The following is a 15,932-nucleotide window of genomic DNA, read 5'->3' as shown; positions in this document are numbered from 1 at the left end:
AAAAATTAATAGCGTAATCTTATTAATTTTAATATGCAATATATTCACCTTTTAAATTATGACTAGATTTTGACCCGCACGCCCGTGCGGGTGTATAATTTTATAAAATATGTTGTTTTTTATGTCAATATTAGAGTTGAGAAAAAAGTCTGAATCTAAAAAATTGAACCGTTCCCGATCCAAAAGGAAGTACAAAACTCGAACCGAAATTGATTAAATATCAAAATTTTGGTATTTAGAGAACATAAACTGAATCCGATCCGAACCAAAGTATTTCAAATACTTGAATGCATTCAAAATAGATTTATATACTTATATATATTATTTTTAGACTTAATGTATATAAAAAACATCCATAATATATATGGTACTTATAAGTTGGTTTAATAATTGAAAATATATTTTTTTGATCAAACAATTGAAAATATATATAAATAGTCAAATGTAAATATCTAAAATAGTTAAAATATACTCGAATTACCAAAAATAAATAACATAATTATTGATTATCTATCCAAATATTTAAATCAAACCAATTTATATGTTAAGTTCATGTATTTTGATATATGTTATTCAAATTTATATGTAATATATAATTTTCTTTATATATCTTTAGAAATTTAAAGTATATAATGAATTTAAATTGGTTATCTGAACCTGAACAAACCCGCAAAGATCCAAATCGAATCTGAACCAAAATTTAGAAATATCCGAATAGGACTGAAATCTTTGATCCCAGAAACCTGAAACCCAAACAGACATAAACCAAACCCGAATGGGTACCCGAACGCCCACCCCTAATTCACAATCTATTTTTTCCTTTAAAAACCCATCAAACATATAATTAATAGTATTTTATACGTACTATCATATAAATAATCACATATATTATATTTTCAATAATCACATATATTGAAATTATTTTTAATAATGGTTATTGGAAAATATTTCAGTAAAAATATTTTTTTGAATATATGTATACTTTAAATAAATTTTTGATATAAATCAAATTTAAATTATTATTTTGATTTGAAAATGTATATAAAGTTTAAATTTTTTTTTATGATTATTTTAGATAAATGATATTTTTAGATAATTAGATTAGCCCATTTTTCGTATATTTTAAAGTTGACACAAATAGATAATTTCTCATAATATAAGAGATTTTCAATTTTTTTAATAACATAAATTCATTTTTTTCTTAATATATTGGTATCTATGTTTCCAAACAATATTATATCGTTTATACTGTTTTCTATGTTTTCAAACAAACCAATTTTTTAAAATTGATATTCATGTTTTCAACCAACTCTATTTTTTTAAACTGATATTCAATTTTCCAAACAAATATTTTTAAAAAAATTGTTATCTATATTACCAAACAAAAATAATTACTTTAGTTTTAAAAATATAGATTGATGATTGTGTTAGTTAATTGATATCTTTTTGATAAGATGACTGTGCAGAAATAGGATAGAAAGTTTCGATGTTGTCTAGTTTCCGAATAAACGAATATTTAGTTAATATTTTCGGACGCTAATTGTCAATGCGTGGATCTAGGAATCATTTTTGGAAATAAAAAAGGAAATAAAAAGGTATAATTAGTAACAACGATTTTGTACACAAATAAAATCTAATCTAATGTTTAATAATACTAAAAGATAAACATAAATCGGTTAAACTCTTTTAATATCTAAACCTTTTGCCGATTAGATTAATATAGTCACTGTTGGTCTGAATACAAAACAACGATATACATTAGGTTAATTTTACTATGATATCCGACCTTCGTATACATAATAATATTGAGATTACCTTGCTTAAGAAAGCTTTAATGTGAAGATTCTCGTCTATCATTGTTTTGCATTGAAAAACATATTTTCCACGGTTTGATTTAAAATGATTGTTGGTTTTAAACATATTTTCCACAGTTTGATTTTTGGAGTAATATAATATTGATTATGAATGGGCCATGCAAGTCTAATAAGCCCAAGTCAATATTCGTTGAAATATTGTGCGTAACGAACGGTGGATATGAACGGTATAGTAGGAAATTAACGGCCAGAAAAAATGTAAAACTTATCAATGGCATAAGTTTGTAATTATTGTGCAAAACTAAGGGCTAAATACTTTTGTACTTCAGTTTTAATATTTTAGATAGATAGGTAGTGTTACAAAAAAAAACAAAAAAAAAAAATTATGATAGGTAATATTTTGTCTCTATGTCAGGCCAGGAAAAGAAGAACGAGGCACAAAGGATGGCGCGTGTGATAAGGGATTCAGTTACCACTTTACATTGGCCCTTGAGCAAAATAAACGAATTTTTAAAAAGAATTTAATAATTTTTAATTATAAAAAGGAAATTATAATTTCCCCTCAATCTTTCTGCTTTATCGTTCTCCAACCACTCGAAGAGGAGAGAGAGACGACGAAGAAGGAAGCACACACGAGCAAAATCAATCTCACTCACTCACTCTCTCTCTATCGCTCCGCCGCGCCACCATCACTGAGATGCGGCGGTGTAAAACTGAGAAATTATTCTGTGTTGTTGAAACGATGAGGTTTCTGGCGTTTCTTCTGATCTGCAGTTTCGCTCTTGCTCTTTCCGCCGACTCCGATAATATCGGGACTGACTCAGTTACCACTCGGGAGATCAACGTAACCTCCGCTGAGTCAAATGCGACGAGCGCGAAACCAAAGGAGGACAGTTTCGCGGATATGATCGATCGTGCGCTTGAGAAGGAGTTTCCTGAGAATGACCAGAATGATGGTTCGTCTTACTACTAGATCTTGAATTTTTGTTCTAATAGTAACGTTCTCTGAAGAGCTATAGCTAGGGGTTTTATGTCTTCTTCAGAGATCAGCTTGTTTTTGGTCTCCCACTAGATTGATTGATTGATTGATTAGCACTATTATAGATTTTATGATTGTTACTGGGTTCTAGCCATTGATAAAAGGCGTTATATATTGCATGTTGAATGTGCTGTTTTGTGTTGTTGTTTTGCAGTTCCTGATCCAGGAAGCTTCAATAATAGTGTTGCTGATCAGCAGGTTGGTTCATTTGCAAGTTTTCCATCTTCTTCTTTCTTTCTCTCGATTGTGGCGTTATTTCCTTTACACAGCACGCTACTCAGATTTCTTTTAAGGCATTTGTTATGCTTATTAGGCTGTTCTCGAGACTGTTGCTCGAGTTAAGCCCAAGAAAAATGAGACCAAGACCAAAGAGGAGAAGTGAGTCTTCCTCATAATTTTACCCTCTTTGGCAGTTTATTCCTGCAACTAGTTGTGCTGTTACATAACCAGTGCCTTTTACTTTATAGATCATTCTTTAATTTGGATAACGAGAATGGCGTCGAAGATACTCCAAGACTGATTGATAGGAAGGTAAGCTAGTCTTAAATCATATGTACTGAAGAGTATACATCTCCTATGCACCCGTTTGTGATCACATTCCCGTAATGCGATTTTACTTCAATTCCAATCCAGGACAACGTTTTTATCATGTCCAATCCAAAATCCAAGTACCCTGTACTGCAGCTTGATTTAAGGTAACTATAGCATTCGTTAGGCTAATTCTTTTTCTTTCGGTTATGTTATGTAAGAATCTACCTAACTTTTTTTTTATTTTGTTGGGCACATCTCTCTTAAACGGTACATTAGGTTGATATCAGATCTGGTTGTCGTCATTGTTTCTGCTACTTGTGGTGGAATTGCCTTTGCTTGTGCTGGTCAACCGGTGAGCACACCCTTCCTTTGCAGAGCTTGTGGCTTTCTGTTTTATTCTATCAGATTTTGAGTATTTGTTGCCAAGTTGAATGATCGAACCATTATTTAATTTCTACACTACTTATATGGCAGGTCATTACTGGGTATCTATTGGCTGGGTCTGTCATTGGACCGGGTGGGTTAAGCTTTGTTAGTGAAATGGTGCAGGTAACTTACATCAGCTTTAGTTCTCCAAAGTTCCTCTTTTGTTGTCTGGTTATGTAAATGGTTGACAAGGGGTTGATATCTTTTAATTTTTGTGTAGCACAGGTTGAAACAGTAGCTCAATTTGGTGTTATCTTTCTCCTTTTTGCTTTAGGATTAGAATTTTCTGCAGCAAAGGTTTGCATGTTTTCACCCTCTTATGTTTCTCTTATTTCGTTGTACCTACCGATTGAAACTTTTAACACAGTTATTGTACTTTGTGGTTGCAGCTTCGTGTAGTTCGTGCAGTAGCTATTCCAGGAGGTCTTCTTCAGATATTTTTATTCATGTGCTTGAGTGGGATAACAGCCTCGGTATGTTCTAAATAGTAGCAGGCCAGCAGCAATCTAGTTAAAGAAAGAGTTATTTGTCAAGTCGTGTATGAATCGTCGTGAACTTAGAATGCATTCGGTTGACTTAGCTGTTTCTTCATTGCAGTTATGTGGCGGTAAACTAACAGAAGGAATATTCGTTGGTGCATTTCTTTCGATGTCATCAACAGCTGTGGTATGTTCTAATGTCACGTTTGTATTTTTGCATGTATAATATTGTGTTCTTCTTCTACAATGTTTGAATTTATTCCTTTGTGCTCACCGCACTGTATTTTATCTTCTCTTTATTGTACCGTTTATGTTTTCCTAGTTTGCTATTTAGGCTTGATCCTTATGTGACATCATTACCTCGCCGTGATTCTTGTACCAGGTTTTGAAATTTTTAATGGAAAAAAATAGCATAAGTGCTCTTCATGGTCAGATTACCGTTGGGACTCTAATCCTTCAGGTATCTACTTGGTCACTCTTCAAACAATAGCATATCTAATATGATTTTACAGCCTTTTTTCGCTTACCCTACAATTCAACAGTTACTTTCATTAGATATTTAATTTATGGTTTCATGAATAACTAGGATTGTGCTGTGGGTTTACTTTTTGCTCTCCTTCCGGTTCTTGGTGGCACTTCTGGTGTCCTTCAAGGAATGTTGTCCATGGCTAAATCGTATGTATTTCTTCTCCAGGAAGTTCTGTTAAAATATCAGACGATAGCCTTCTTTCCTTTTTTCCACTTGTTGTGATGTGGTTTTGACACTTCATTACTTTTGATCGTCTGGTAATTCTATCCAGGTTGGCTATTTTGATTGCGTTTCTGGCTGCTTTGTTTGTATTGTCACGTACCTGGGTACCTTGGTTTCTAAAACTTATGACAAGCCTTTCTTCTCAGGTATACACACATTTTTTTTACCTGCTTCCATTTTGGTCTTTAAGGTGTTTATCAACTAAAGCGTTCTATAAATATTTGGCAGACTAACGAGCTCTACCAGTTGGCAGCTGTAGCATTTTGCTTGCTTGTCGCTTGGGTTAGTCTGACCACGTGTTCTTCTTACCTATCATCTTCTTGCACATGTGTGCCTGTCAAATTTTAAATTCATAACCACAGTATCGTTTTGGATTCTTCAGTGTAGTGACAAGCTCGGTTTAAGTCTTGAGTTGGGTTCCTTTGCGGCGGGAGTGATGATCTCAACAACTGATCTTGCTCAGCACACTCTTGAACAAGTAAGAAGTCAAGTTTTGATTCTTTGGACAATCTTTATTTCAAAAGTGTCGTTCTTGCTATATGTATCATTGAAATTTTGATGAAATACAATACCCTTCTTTGTCTATAGCATAAAAATATACTTTACCTTATACAGCCGTTCTTATTGTTTCTGGTTCCCTTTGCAGGTGGAACCCATCCGCAATTTTTTTGCAGCACTATTCCTTGCTAGTATTGGAATGTTGATACATATGCACTTCTTGTGGAACCATGTTGACATCTTGGTAGCAGCAGTGTTACTGGTGATAGTGATAAAGACCGTGGTAGTTGCAATTGTTGTTAAAGTCTTTGGATACAATAACAGAACTGCAGTACTGGTAAGAAGTGAACCTACTTTAATATAAATTGCAAACCTTCTCGTGAGGAGAGAGAAAGAGGCCTCACAGTTTTCTTGTCTATAGGTTGGAATGTCACTTGCGCAGATTGGGGAATTTGCTTTTGTTCTGCTAAGTCGAGCATCAAATCTTCACCTAATTGAGGTAAGCAATCGAATGCTTCTTTGATTATTTAGATCCCAAGTAAGAAATATATATCTTCCAGACCGCGTGGTACCATATAATCTGCTTTTGGCTGAGCTATAACACTGAAGGGGGGTTTGTGTTTATTTTGCAGAGCAAACTGTACCTCCTGCTCCTGGGAACAACTGCTTTAAGCTTGGTATGGTCCAGTACATCATATTCATTTTTTTTAAACGAATATTTGACTCGGAACTTGCTTTCTCAAGGAATTAGCAGTAGATTTCACATACCTAAAAAAAAAATCAATATTGTTTAGTAACTTAACAAGTAAAAAATGTTGCAGGTAACGACACCATTTCTATTCAAATTGATACCGGCCGTTGTACATTTAGGAGTGCTCTTACGGTGGTTCTCTCCAGATAACTCAACTGAGGTACATCTAAAACATCTCTGTCTATTTTCTCTCTCTCTGCAGCTACCGCTTTGGCTCAAACTCAACTTTTGGACTTTTCTTTTATTCATCTGTATCAGATTGGTTTGAAAGGAGATTTGTATCATTTGGAGAGTGCAAAGCGTATATCACTAATGATCCAAGGTTCTCTTCACGATTCTTGATGATGTTTCTCAGTACTACATCAAAGCCACATTTGATCACAAGAGGCTATAAGGCAAAAGGCAAATGAATGAGTGAGAACACTCGATTGTGTTCCAGGATGTATAGATGTTTCGCGAGATCAGGAGAAAACCAAAGTGGAAACTGTATAAAATGAATCTCTTACACGAAGACTTGTAACTTTGCTTCATTTTTCTTTTAATGTTTTGTGATTCTTTTTTTTTTTTGGGTAAAAAAGGTAGGAAATTCTATTTTTTTCTTGGTTTGCTTTCTTTAACTTTTATATGTCCTGAAACAAACTGACGAACAATCTTCAACGTTTTGTAATGATACGAAACGAACCCATAAAACTACCATCTCTTACTACATAAAAGTGTTTTTTGAGTTTAATCGGACTACATATAAGAGAGTACAACAACAAATACAATTTAATCAAAGAATATGAGAGGGAAAAAAAGAATCAATGTTCGTTTTAACATTTGGTGGTGGGAACCCGAGTCTTTATTGGCTTCAGCTTCAAACCAAGGCTCTCCGGAGACAGAAGCTCCGGAGAAATACACGACGGACTGAGTGGACTCGTAGGGCTATCACTAACCCGACCAGGCCGATGCAACCCAAACCCCATGAGAAAAAACTCCATTGGTATCAACATCGCATGTGGTTGCTCTTCTGTCACCATTGATCCACAAGCTTGCACCTATCTCAAAACAAAACAAACATCAAACCATGTCCCAAGAATCTAAAAGCCTGAAAGCTAAAAAGAGCTTTTAGTTTTTACCTCAACCAAGGCGCTGTATTTTCTGTCTAATGCAGCCACCATGTGAAGAGTCTCAGAGTGGAAAGGAGATTGGTCTCCAACAAATATGAGTGTACGACATTTCAAACTCCTCAACCCATCTGTTATGTCATGTCTCCTGTTGATTGCTTCCAGAAACCTCCTCAGGCTAATACCGTGTCTTTCGCCAAGCAGCTGAACAAACATACAGAAAGTGTTACCACTACTAAGTTTTAAGGTGTGTATCCATCTAAAAGACAACTACTGAGTTTGAAGCACTGACCCTTCTGCATTCATGTACTACATCACGCTCTGGAACATCAGAGCTACCACGAGCTTCCTGTCGTGGCTCAAAACAATATCAAAATCCATGTCTACTGAGTTACATATGCAGGGTTTGCTATAGGAATCACAAGAAAGATTTTACCTTACTGAAGTACCTCTGAAGGAAACGATCTTTTAACAATCCAGACATGCCGTAATAGTACAACAAGTTTGACACTACCTGCAGAGAAATTAGTACTAACAACAATGTTATATACTCGTCTTGATGCAAATGATGTGTGGCTTTTGTAGATTTTTTATATAAAAATAAACAAACCTTGTAATAAAACCATTCAGACCATGAGGGTGCTTTGCATAGAGGCGATATCAGAATCAGACCCAAAACTCGATCTTTATGTTTTATCTGCAAAACCCATTTAAACAATCACTGATTAAGTAATTAAGTATTGTGTGACACATAAATCTCCAAGGAGCCTCAATGGGTAACATACAGCAAATAAGGAAAGGATGTAGGCACCAGCTGTGATCCCCATGCACATCACTGACTCCAGGCTGCAAAGAGACATTATACACATTTTATGGATCATAAAGTAACTCCCAATGTTGAAACCTTAGAGTTGGTTGATCCAAGCGTTACCTAAAGAAGTTCAACACTTCAAGAATCTGGTTGGCTAGGTCTTCAACAGAAGGCGAAGGATCATTGGAACAAACTGGAGCAGCTCCGAACTACAAAAACTCTTTGTAGAACCGACAAAACGTGAGCAAGCAAGCAGCAAAAGTAGATATACAAACAGATAAATAGTTTCAAGAGAATCAATTTTGCAAACCTCATGTCCTGGGGGGCTAATATGGTAGATGCAGAAGTTATGGAGGAGTAAGGACACTGCTTCAGGGCAGAGAAACAGTCCTTGGAAGCAAGACAAGTCTACACCAAACATAACAAAATCTAAAAATCAGGTGATGTGAAAGTGAATATAAACCATGTAACCACAATGCATATATTTCACCACTCTTACAATTTAATGCTACATCTGGATAAGTGATCAATGCTGGCTTCTCTTGGTCTCCATAGACAACAACTGAAACTAAGCCATGGCAAGTTTTGACATGATGTTCCTGCCAAAAAGATAGAAAAAAAGAAAGAACTGAATCAGTCTATCCAAATTACAATGCCACAAGCTTGATTATCATACACACACACACACACACACCATTAGTCTTATCCGAAATCAGCTCAACATTTAGAGAAACTACAATAGTTTCTACGATTTTTATTTGTATCTTTTAAGGAGGTACTAACTAATACAGCTAAGAAAGGAACATTCCAACTTTGTTCCAGACCACACAAAAAAATAAATAAGGTTCTCAATAGATTCTCCCATGTGCAAAGACTCAGAGAATCAGCAGAAGAGATAAGTTGTCACTTAAAAAAAGTCAGACATCACATATCAATCATAGAGCATCAAAAAAAGATAACATTTTTTCAAGGTAGCCTCTTGACCTTTTATGCAGAAGAAAAGGAGATTCGAATCAAACAAACACCCAAGTTGACAGATTTCATTCAAAGGATTATCATCAGACAAAAGTATAACAACTTTTTTTTTTAAAGATCCCAACTTGTAAATAAAAATGAGCATACAGACTAAATCTAGTCTGAGAAAGAAAAAAAAACAGCTAATAATAATATACATTGGTTTCAATCGGAAAGGGGAATATATTTCTTTCAGTTAACACAGTAAATTACCAGTGAGATTGGAAGCTAATTAGGAAAACTATAAACCCATAAGAGGGAAAACAAGATATTTGACGAATCTAATTTGCCATTTAAACCAGCCAGCGCAAAAGGGGAAAACGAAAGAGGAAAGAAGACTAAAGAGAGAAAAAACAAATAAAGGAAGTAAATTTTGAAGCTTTAGTGACAGTGTGTAAAACAAACCTTGCCGCCATTGTAGATCTCTTCAATGTCGACTGAGACGTCGTCGTTTAAACCAGCCATGACTCCAAAAGCTGCGTCTTTTTCTCTTCTATTGTGTTGAGATTGAAAGAGAAGGGATACTCTCTTCTTGGGTTAGTAGATTCTATCTAGGCTTCAACGGCTCTTTTTGCTCTGGTTTGTCTTCTTTGATGTAGAGAGAGAGAGAGAGAGAAGTGGACCACTTTCTATCTATCTCTGTCTCGAGGACTGTGTGTTATAAGAAAGGCTCGTTGTGTTAATGGCCAGCGGTTAATCATTTCCCCACCGACGCCGATTAGCCTTTTCTATTTGCGCCGAACTTCCAAACGTCGCCGTTTTCTGATTCGTATCTTCTCTTTCTTTTTTGGTTTCCTTTAATTTATTACATCCATGTTCTGATCGGTATACATACATAGTTTTGTAATAATCACGAGTTCAATTTTGTTAATGCCGTGTTTAGCCAATTTTCATTACAGTATTATTTCATTTAACAACTTTACCAATCCACTGTTTTTTTTTGTCTTCTACTCAAGAGTGGTCATAGAATTAGATTTCTACTCAAGAGTGTTCAAAAAAAAAAAAGATTCCGACCACCAAATTAACACACACCTATCAACTCCAATAACTTACCATTTTCATGTAACAAACTTGTCTTTTTCTCCCACTCTATTAATATTGGCTATTAAAGAAATTCTGATTATATAATAACCAGACAAATGATTATTCATCAATTTTTTTTTGAATGCCGATTATTCATCTACAATAAACCATAAACCTAACTGGTTTTAATAAAACAACAACAAAGAGAGAGTTTGGTAGACCTAACCAAACTATTAAAAAACAGTCGGTAAACTCTCTTGCCTAGTGGGTCACAAACTAGGAAAGCTTGTAAAAGGCCCATTAGTATGTCTCCCTTGTACAGTTTTATACCCAGTACAGACGACGTCGTTTACTTCCCTAGATATTGCTCCTTCTGCTGCTGTCTGTGACGTCTTTGAAGCTCGCTGTAACTTTTGGCAACAACGCTAACTCGAATAGGCTACCAGTACCACTAACGGAAGACTCAGTTTTCATCTGTAAGCATTGCATTTGAGCAAATGTCCTCAGAAATGGGTCATATCACTTAAGGCATTAATTTGTAAGAACAAATGTAAACGTCAACTCTGGCTTCAGAAATTTTAAGAATGTAAGGGAGTAATTAGTAATTTGGAAAGTGGATTCTTGTCGATCGGTTTGCAAGTGTACCATCTGAAATGAACCGAGAATCACGGTTCGGTCGAGAATCTCAATAATTTGATTGTGTGTAGGGGTAATATAGACTTTCCACTCAAATTAATTTCCTTCAAAGTAGCTAGGGTTTTATTCTTTTCGGTGGTCAGTTATAAACACTCTATAACGAAGCTCCGGCGCCACCATTAAACGCCTCTCGCTCTCTCGCTACTAAATTTCACGGTGAGCTTTTAGATCGGTTCTGATTTGATTGATTTATTAGGCTTGGTAACATTTCCATCGATTTTTTCATGTGTGTATATTTGATTTTAGTATTATTCATTTCTATTTTGATCGGTTTGGTGTTTGTTAGGTAGATTTGGAAATGGCGACAGTACCAGGACAATTGATATGGGAGATCGTTAAGACAAACAACTGTTTCTTGGTCAAACAGTTCGGGAGAGGCAACGCCAAGGTTCAGTTCAGCAAGGAGACCAACAATCTCTGCAACCTCAACTCCTACAAGCACTCTGGTAAATTTTTATTACTATATTATTTGCTAATGACCTTACGATGATGATCTCTCTTGATGGATAGATATAAGTGTAACTGAGAAATTATGACAAAGGATACATGTCATGGCTTCAGGTCTTGCAAACAAGAAGACAGTGACCATCCAGCCAGCTGACAAGGAACAAGGTGTTGTCCTCGCCACCACCAAGACCAAGAAGCAGAACAAGCCTAAGATCTCTGTCAACAAGTCCATCCTCAAGAAGGAATTCCCAAGGATGTCCAAGGCTGTTGCTAACCAGGTTTGTGTATCTTTCTTTACTTTAGATGTTTGTTTCTATGTCTATGTTACGTGTCTATTTCTAGTTATTGGTGTTATTGTCAATACTCTGATGGTTACATGGCATAATAAGAGATCATTGTATTAGATGAATTGTCACACTTGGGTTTTGGCATTCATCTCCATAAAGATTCTGTTTTGGGTCAACTCTTGTGTCCTGTCCCGTATAGACATTTAGTAATGAATTTTACATCTTTTAATTTAGTCATAACCGGTTTAATTTTGTGTGAAAATCGTTCAGGTGGTAGACAACTACTACAGGCCAGACTTGAAGAAATTCGCTCTTGCCAGACTCAGTGTCATCAGCAAAAGCATTAGGGTTGCCAAATCCGGTGCCAAGCAAAGAAACCGTCAAGCTTAAGCTTTTATTCAAGATGTGTGTTTGAAGTAAAACAGATTTTGCTAAAGAGGGTTTATGAAATTGTTTTTGTTGAAATTGAATCACAACACTATGGTTTTTTTTTTTATTATTTTAAAATGTGTTTTCTTATGCTTATGTTTCTTGTGGCTTGTGATATGAACTTTTGATTAAACCTCAAAGTTTCTTGTCTTAACGAATTAGGCAAACAAAAATCGTTCTTATATACTGATGATGTAATAAACATGTGAACTGAGTCGGTTCAAAATTTAAACTTGACTTTTATTCAATAACGAAAATAGAAAATGCGATGTTCCAGGACTTGTAGTGCTGACATCTCCATTCGAACCCACCAAAAACCAACTTGTTTTTAACACATTTGCAGAAAAAGAAGATGAGAGTGGTGGACTATCTTAGCATAACCCCTACACAGACTTGACCGTATGCAAAAGCCCATCAGTTATTATATTCGGCCCAAATTATAATATATTAGGGTTTTGTTACCTCCCTCCTTGATTGTTATCTCTCTCTCCCTCTCTCACTCTGTGCCGTCTCCAACTCCTTTGTGAAGAGAAGAGAAGAGAGATCGAGGAAAAATGGAGAAAGGGAAGGGAAGAAAGGAGGAGATCGTTACCAGGGAGTACACTATCAACCTCCACAGGCGCCTTCATAGCTGGTAAAACTCTTTCTCTTTTCTTCTCATTTCATATTCATCTCCAATTTATTCGAATTAGGGTTTCGTAATTAGCGTTACTCGAATTGAATTAGGGTCTATATTGACATTACTTGTGCTGAACCAGTTGCTGTGTAAAACTCAGATATATTTGAATTTGATTTTGTGTAGCTCCCGAAGATATACTTATTAACATCTCCTTGTTTCTCATTATTTATCTTACTGTGCAAAGTCCTCGATGTGATTTGACCTTTTTTTAAATAAAATATGTAAACAGCACATTCAAGAAGAAGGCACCCAATGCAATCAAAGAGATCAGGAAGTTTGCATTGAAAGCGATGGGAACCAAGGATGTTAGAGTCGATGTTAAGCTCAACAAACAGATTTGGAGCAAAGGTATCCGAGGTCCTCCTAGGAGAATCAGAGTCCGTGTTGCCCGTAAGAGAAACGATGATGAAGATGCCAAAGAGGAGTTCTACTCTCTTGTCACTGTCGCTGAGATCCCGGCTGAAGGTTTGTCTGGTTTGGGCACCAAGGTCATTGAAGAAGACGAGTGAAGAGAAAACAGTCTCACACAATCCCTTATCCTTAAAATATTGTTTCAGCTTTTTTTTTTTTTTAATTTGATGTCTTTAGATGAAAGACAGAAAGAGAAGAAGACTTTGCTTGTTTTGATCACTTGCCCATTTTGGTAATTTAATTCTTATGTTCTAAGTTCGATAAGACAATTAGTCATCTTTATGAGTTTCTTATTGTTTTGAGTGAGTAATACCAAAACTCCTCCCATTGTGTGATGTCTGGAAGCAACCTGTTACCTTTATAACATAACAGAAGTCGCAACCGAGAGAAGGCAATTCAACCAAATAATGAGTTGGCTTTTTAGCATGGAGGTTCGTTTGGTTTAGTTATTCTGATATAACGTTTACCAATATTAAGTTTGAAAAGGAACAAAGAAAGAAAGAACTGTAGTCGAGATATTATACATTATCAGGCCAGAACTCCCTAAAGAAAGCTCGTTCAAATTCCTTTTCCTGCAAGTGTTTCTCATGCTCAATCATCTTCCGCATCTTCTTAGATAGTTTCTTGTTTTTCTTAGCGACTTGTTTAGAATCTGTAGCAATAGAGTGAGGCTTTGCCGCTTCTTTTCTCTTAGTTGTGTTTTCAGCTCCGAGTCCTCGTTTGTTGTTTTTGAGCTGAATGTGTAGAGGCACCAATATACCCTGTTGAGAGATTCCAAGACCAGTGCCTTCCTTCCATCCTTGTTTCTTTAGAAGCTTAAACCCTATGTTTGATGAATCTATTGCAACATCCCATGAACTGCTTGTTTCGCAGGACTCCACCATCACGTTCCACACTTTTTTTTCTCTGTTTTTTTAAGCGATCTAATTAGACTTGAGATTCCTCCTTTGTATCCAAAAGAACCTTCTGATTTAGTTGAATTTCTGGTAACAAATCTAACCCAAAAGAAGGTGAGATTCAAGCAATCCAGGAAACCCTAGAATCCCCTGAGACAAGGTGATCATTGATCAGTTGCGCAAAAGTTGCTTTTGATTTAAATAGAGACGGACTTTTGGTTTCCTATTAAAATTTGGAAAATACAAACAAGCTAAGCTAGAAAAGGAATAACTAGCCGAGTATACCGACTATCAAATATTTGGTTCTGTTGTCAATTAATTGTTTCGAGTATACCGGCCGAACCGGATCAGTCTTGTTCGATTAAAAAACCTTTAACCAAAACTAAACTGGTTCTGTTGTTTGGATACACAAGTGGTTTTCAAGGCTCATTTAAAACCCAATAGGGCCCATATAGAGTAGTAGTAAACAACTAACATATAAACGGCAGTAGCCCTGAACAGTTTTAACCTAGCATCGTCGTCGTCTCCTCCAACAGCAGAGCCAGAGAAGCCAGAAGATTATCTGTGATCGACCATGGGTGAGTCTCCTCGACATGCTGTTTCTTTGGTTTCTCGTTAAAAAAAAAAAACTGTTGCTGATTTTGTGTCTGTAATGAATCGCAGGAAAGGTGCACGGTTCATTGGCTCGGGCCGGGAAGGTGAGAGGTCAGACACCGAAAGTGGCTAAGCAGGACAAGAAGAAGAAGCCTCGTGGTCGTGCTCACAAGAGATTGCAACACAACCGCCGTTTCGTCACCGCCGGTAATTTTTATTTTATTTTTAGATCGATAATTTTGATATTTCTGCTGCGTTGTTCAACGTGGAGAGTAGTCTCTGACGTTAAATTAGAGTTACGTTGGTCGTTCTCGTCTTTACTTAGCTCATTTTTAACATAGTAGCTATAGTGATTAGTCATTTCAGTTCCAGTATATGGCTCAACTAAATCACATAATTAATGCAGATGATAGTTTCTGAATGACGAAACTATATCATTTTGAATTCTTTGGAAAATGCTGTTGCAATCAGTCAACATTTTTGTATTTTGTTTGTGCTCATCATGAGATTGCATAAGTTTGTTTTCTCACTTGCTTTTGTTTGTATTCATCTTAAGATTGTTGGACTTGTACTAAAACACAGTGATGAATTTAATTTGACATCAAATCCGTAATGGTAGTGTACTTTTATCAGTTTTTGGCTGCTAATTATGCTAAATGAACATTCATCTATTCTGATGCGTAATACACTACTGATTTGATTTTGTTCATCCATGGCCTATTTTTCTCATTTGTTTTTGTTTGTGTTGTTGTTCAGTTGTTGGCTTTGGCAAGAAGAGAGGACCGAACTCATCTGAGAAGTAGACTGGACCAATATTTACCTTTTGGTGTGTTTATTTTTTATAATGTTTCTTTAGTTACGAAGCCAATGCTACTTGTTGATTTCATTTGTGTTACATTTTTTCTGTTCGGATTATAACTTACTTTCTTGTTGTATCAGATCTTTTGTTTTCTTATAATGGATTAGAGGTGAAAACCTTGGATGGATAAAAAAGGTGACACAAAAGATTCATCTGAAATTAAGGAGCCCTAGTCATGTTTTTTCTTTCCATTGCTCAAGTAACACTGTTTTCATGTTTTGCTAGGAAATCCCTACCCCTGCTGTCGTGTGACGCGACGCCTATCTCTGATGTAGAAAAATCTCCACTATCCAAATCGCGCGACTTCTCAAGGGAGACTCATTACATTATTTTTTGTGCACTCATGGAGCCTCGTTACATAGAAACATATTTTAGGATGAATTTGATTTGA

At 35.8% G+C, this 15,932-nt stretch overlaps 6 protein-coding genes across 7 annotated transcripts; 4 read left to right on the top strand and 2 right to left on the bottom strand.

The window, feature by feature from the left end:
- The first annotated feature begins 2,384 nt into the window (after positions 1-2,384).
- Positions 2,385-6,882, top strand: LOC108813666 (K(+) efflux antiporter 4-like). The gene is made up of 20 exons (XM_018586294.2): positions 2,385-2,770; positions 3,008-3,051; positions 3,167-3,231; positions 3,321-3,384; positions 3,487-3,548; positions 3,661-3,736; positions 3,859-3,933; positions 4,036-4,107; positions 4,200-4,283; positions 4,408-4,476; positions 4,672-4,749; positions 4,876-4,964; positions 5,090-5,186; positions 5,269-5,322; positions 5,423-5,518; positions 5,687-5,875; positions 5,960-6,037; positions 6,171-6,215; positions 6,360-6,449; positions 6,548-6,882. The coding sequence occupies exons 1-20, from the start codon at positions 2,512-2,514 to the stop codon at positions 6,629-6,631; spliced, it is 1,770 nt and encodes a 589-aa protein (XP_018441796.1). The 5' UTR covers positions 2,385-2,511; the 3' UTR covers positions 6,632-6,882.
- Positions 6,883-6,968: 86 nt separating this feature from the next.
- On the bottom strand, positions 6,969-10,011 carry LOC108813646 (protein NDL3). Its single transcript, XM_018586262.2, has 10 exons — positions 9,626-10,011; positions 8,706-8,805; positions 8,517-8,614; positions 8,327-8,415; positions 8,181-8,241; positions 8,006-8,092; positions 7,832-7,909; positions 7,688-7,744; positions 7,408-7,599; positions 6,969-7,326 (listed from the first exon to the last, which is right to left on the bottom strand). Exons 1-10 carry the CDS (start codon positions 9,683-9,685, stop codon positions 7,102-7,104), a joined length of 1,047 nt encoding a protein of 348 aa, XP_018441764.1. The 5' UTR covers positions 9,686-10,011; the 3' UTR covers positions 6,969-7,101.
- Positions 10,012-10,987: 976 nt separating this feature from the next.
- On the top strand, positions 10,988-12,192 carry LOC108806102 (60S ribosomal protein L28-1). Of its 2 annotated transcripts, none has more exons than XM_018578130.2 (4): positions 10,988-11,095; positions 11,226-11,385; positions 11,501-11,664; positions 11,944-12,192. In XM_018578130.2, the coding sequence occupies exons 2-4, from the start codon at positions 11,238-11,240 to the stop codon at positions 12,061-12,063; spliced, it is 432 nt and encodes a 143-aa protein (XP_018433632.1). In that variant the 5' UTR covers positions 10,988-11,095; positions 11,226-11,237; the 3' UTR covers positions 12,064-12,192. The 2 variants fall into 2 exon arrangements, with proteins under 2 accessions (XP_018433632.1, XP_018433633.1); XM_018578131.2 differs by having other exon boundaries at positions 11,000-11,095; positions 11,230-11,385.
- Positions 12,193-12,570: 378 nt separating this feature from the next.
- Positions 12,571-13,461, top strand: LOC108806091 (60S ribosomal protein L31-1). The gene is made up of 2 exons (XM_018578118.2): positions 12,571-12,736; positions 13,011-13,461. The coding sequence occupies exons 1-2, from the start codon at positions 12,657-12,659 to the stop codon at positions 13,288-13,290; spliced, it is 360 nt and encodes a 119-aa protein (XP_018433620.1). The 5' UTR covers positions 12,571-12,656; the 3' UTR covers positions 13,291-13,461.
- Positions 13,462-13,579: 118 nt separating this feature from the next.
- LOC108806103 (uncharacterized) lies at positions 13,580-14,298 on the bottom strand. The gene has a single exon (XM_018578132.2). The coding sequence runs from the start codon at positions 14,074-14,076 to the stop codon at positions 13,711-13,713; it is 366 nt and encodes a 121-aa protein (XP_018433634.1). The 5' UTR covers positions 14,077-14,298; the 3' UTR covers positions 13,580-13,710.
- Positions 14,299-14,532: 234 nt separating this feature from the next.
- Positions 14,533-15,665, top strand: LOC108812524 (40S ribosomal protein S30). Its single transcript, XM_018584803.2, has 3 exons — positions 14,533-14,666; positions 14,752-14,889; positions 15,439-15,665. Exons 1-3 carry the CDS (start codon positions 14,663-14,665, stop codon positions 15,483-15,485), a joined length of 189 nt encoding a protein of 62 aa, XP_018440305.1. The 5' UTR covers positions 14,533-14,662; the 3' UTR covers positions 15,486-15,665.
- The last annotated feature ends 267 nt before the right edge of the window (positions 15,666-15,932 follow it).

This window comes from Raphanus sativus, chromosome 6 (assembly GCF_000801105.2).
Source record: "Raphanus sativus cultivar WK10039 chromosome 6, ASM80110v3, whole genome shotgun sequence".
Classification (NCBI taxonomy): Eukaryota; Viridiplantae; Streptophyta; class Magnoliopsida; order Brassicales; family Brassicaceae; genus Raphanus; species Raphanus sativus.
This window is presented reverse-complemented; position numbering and strand designations above follow the sequence as displayed.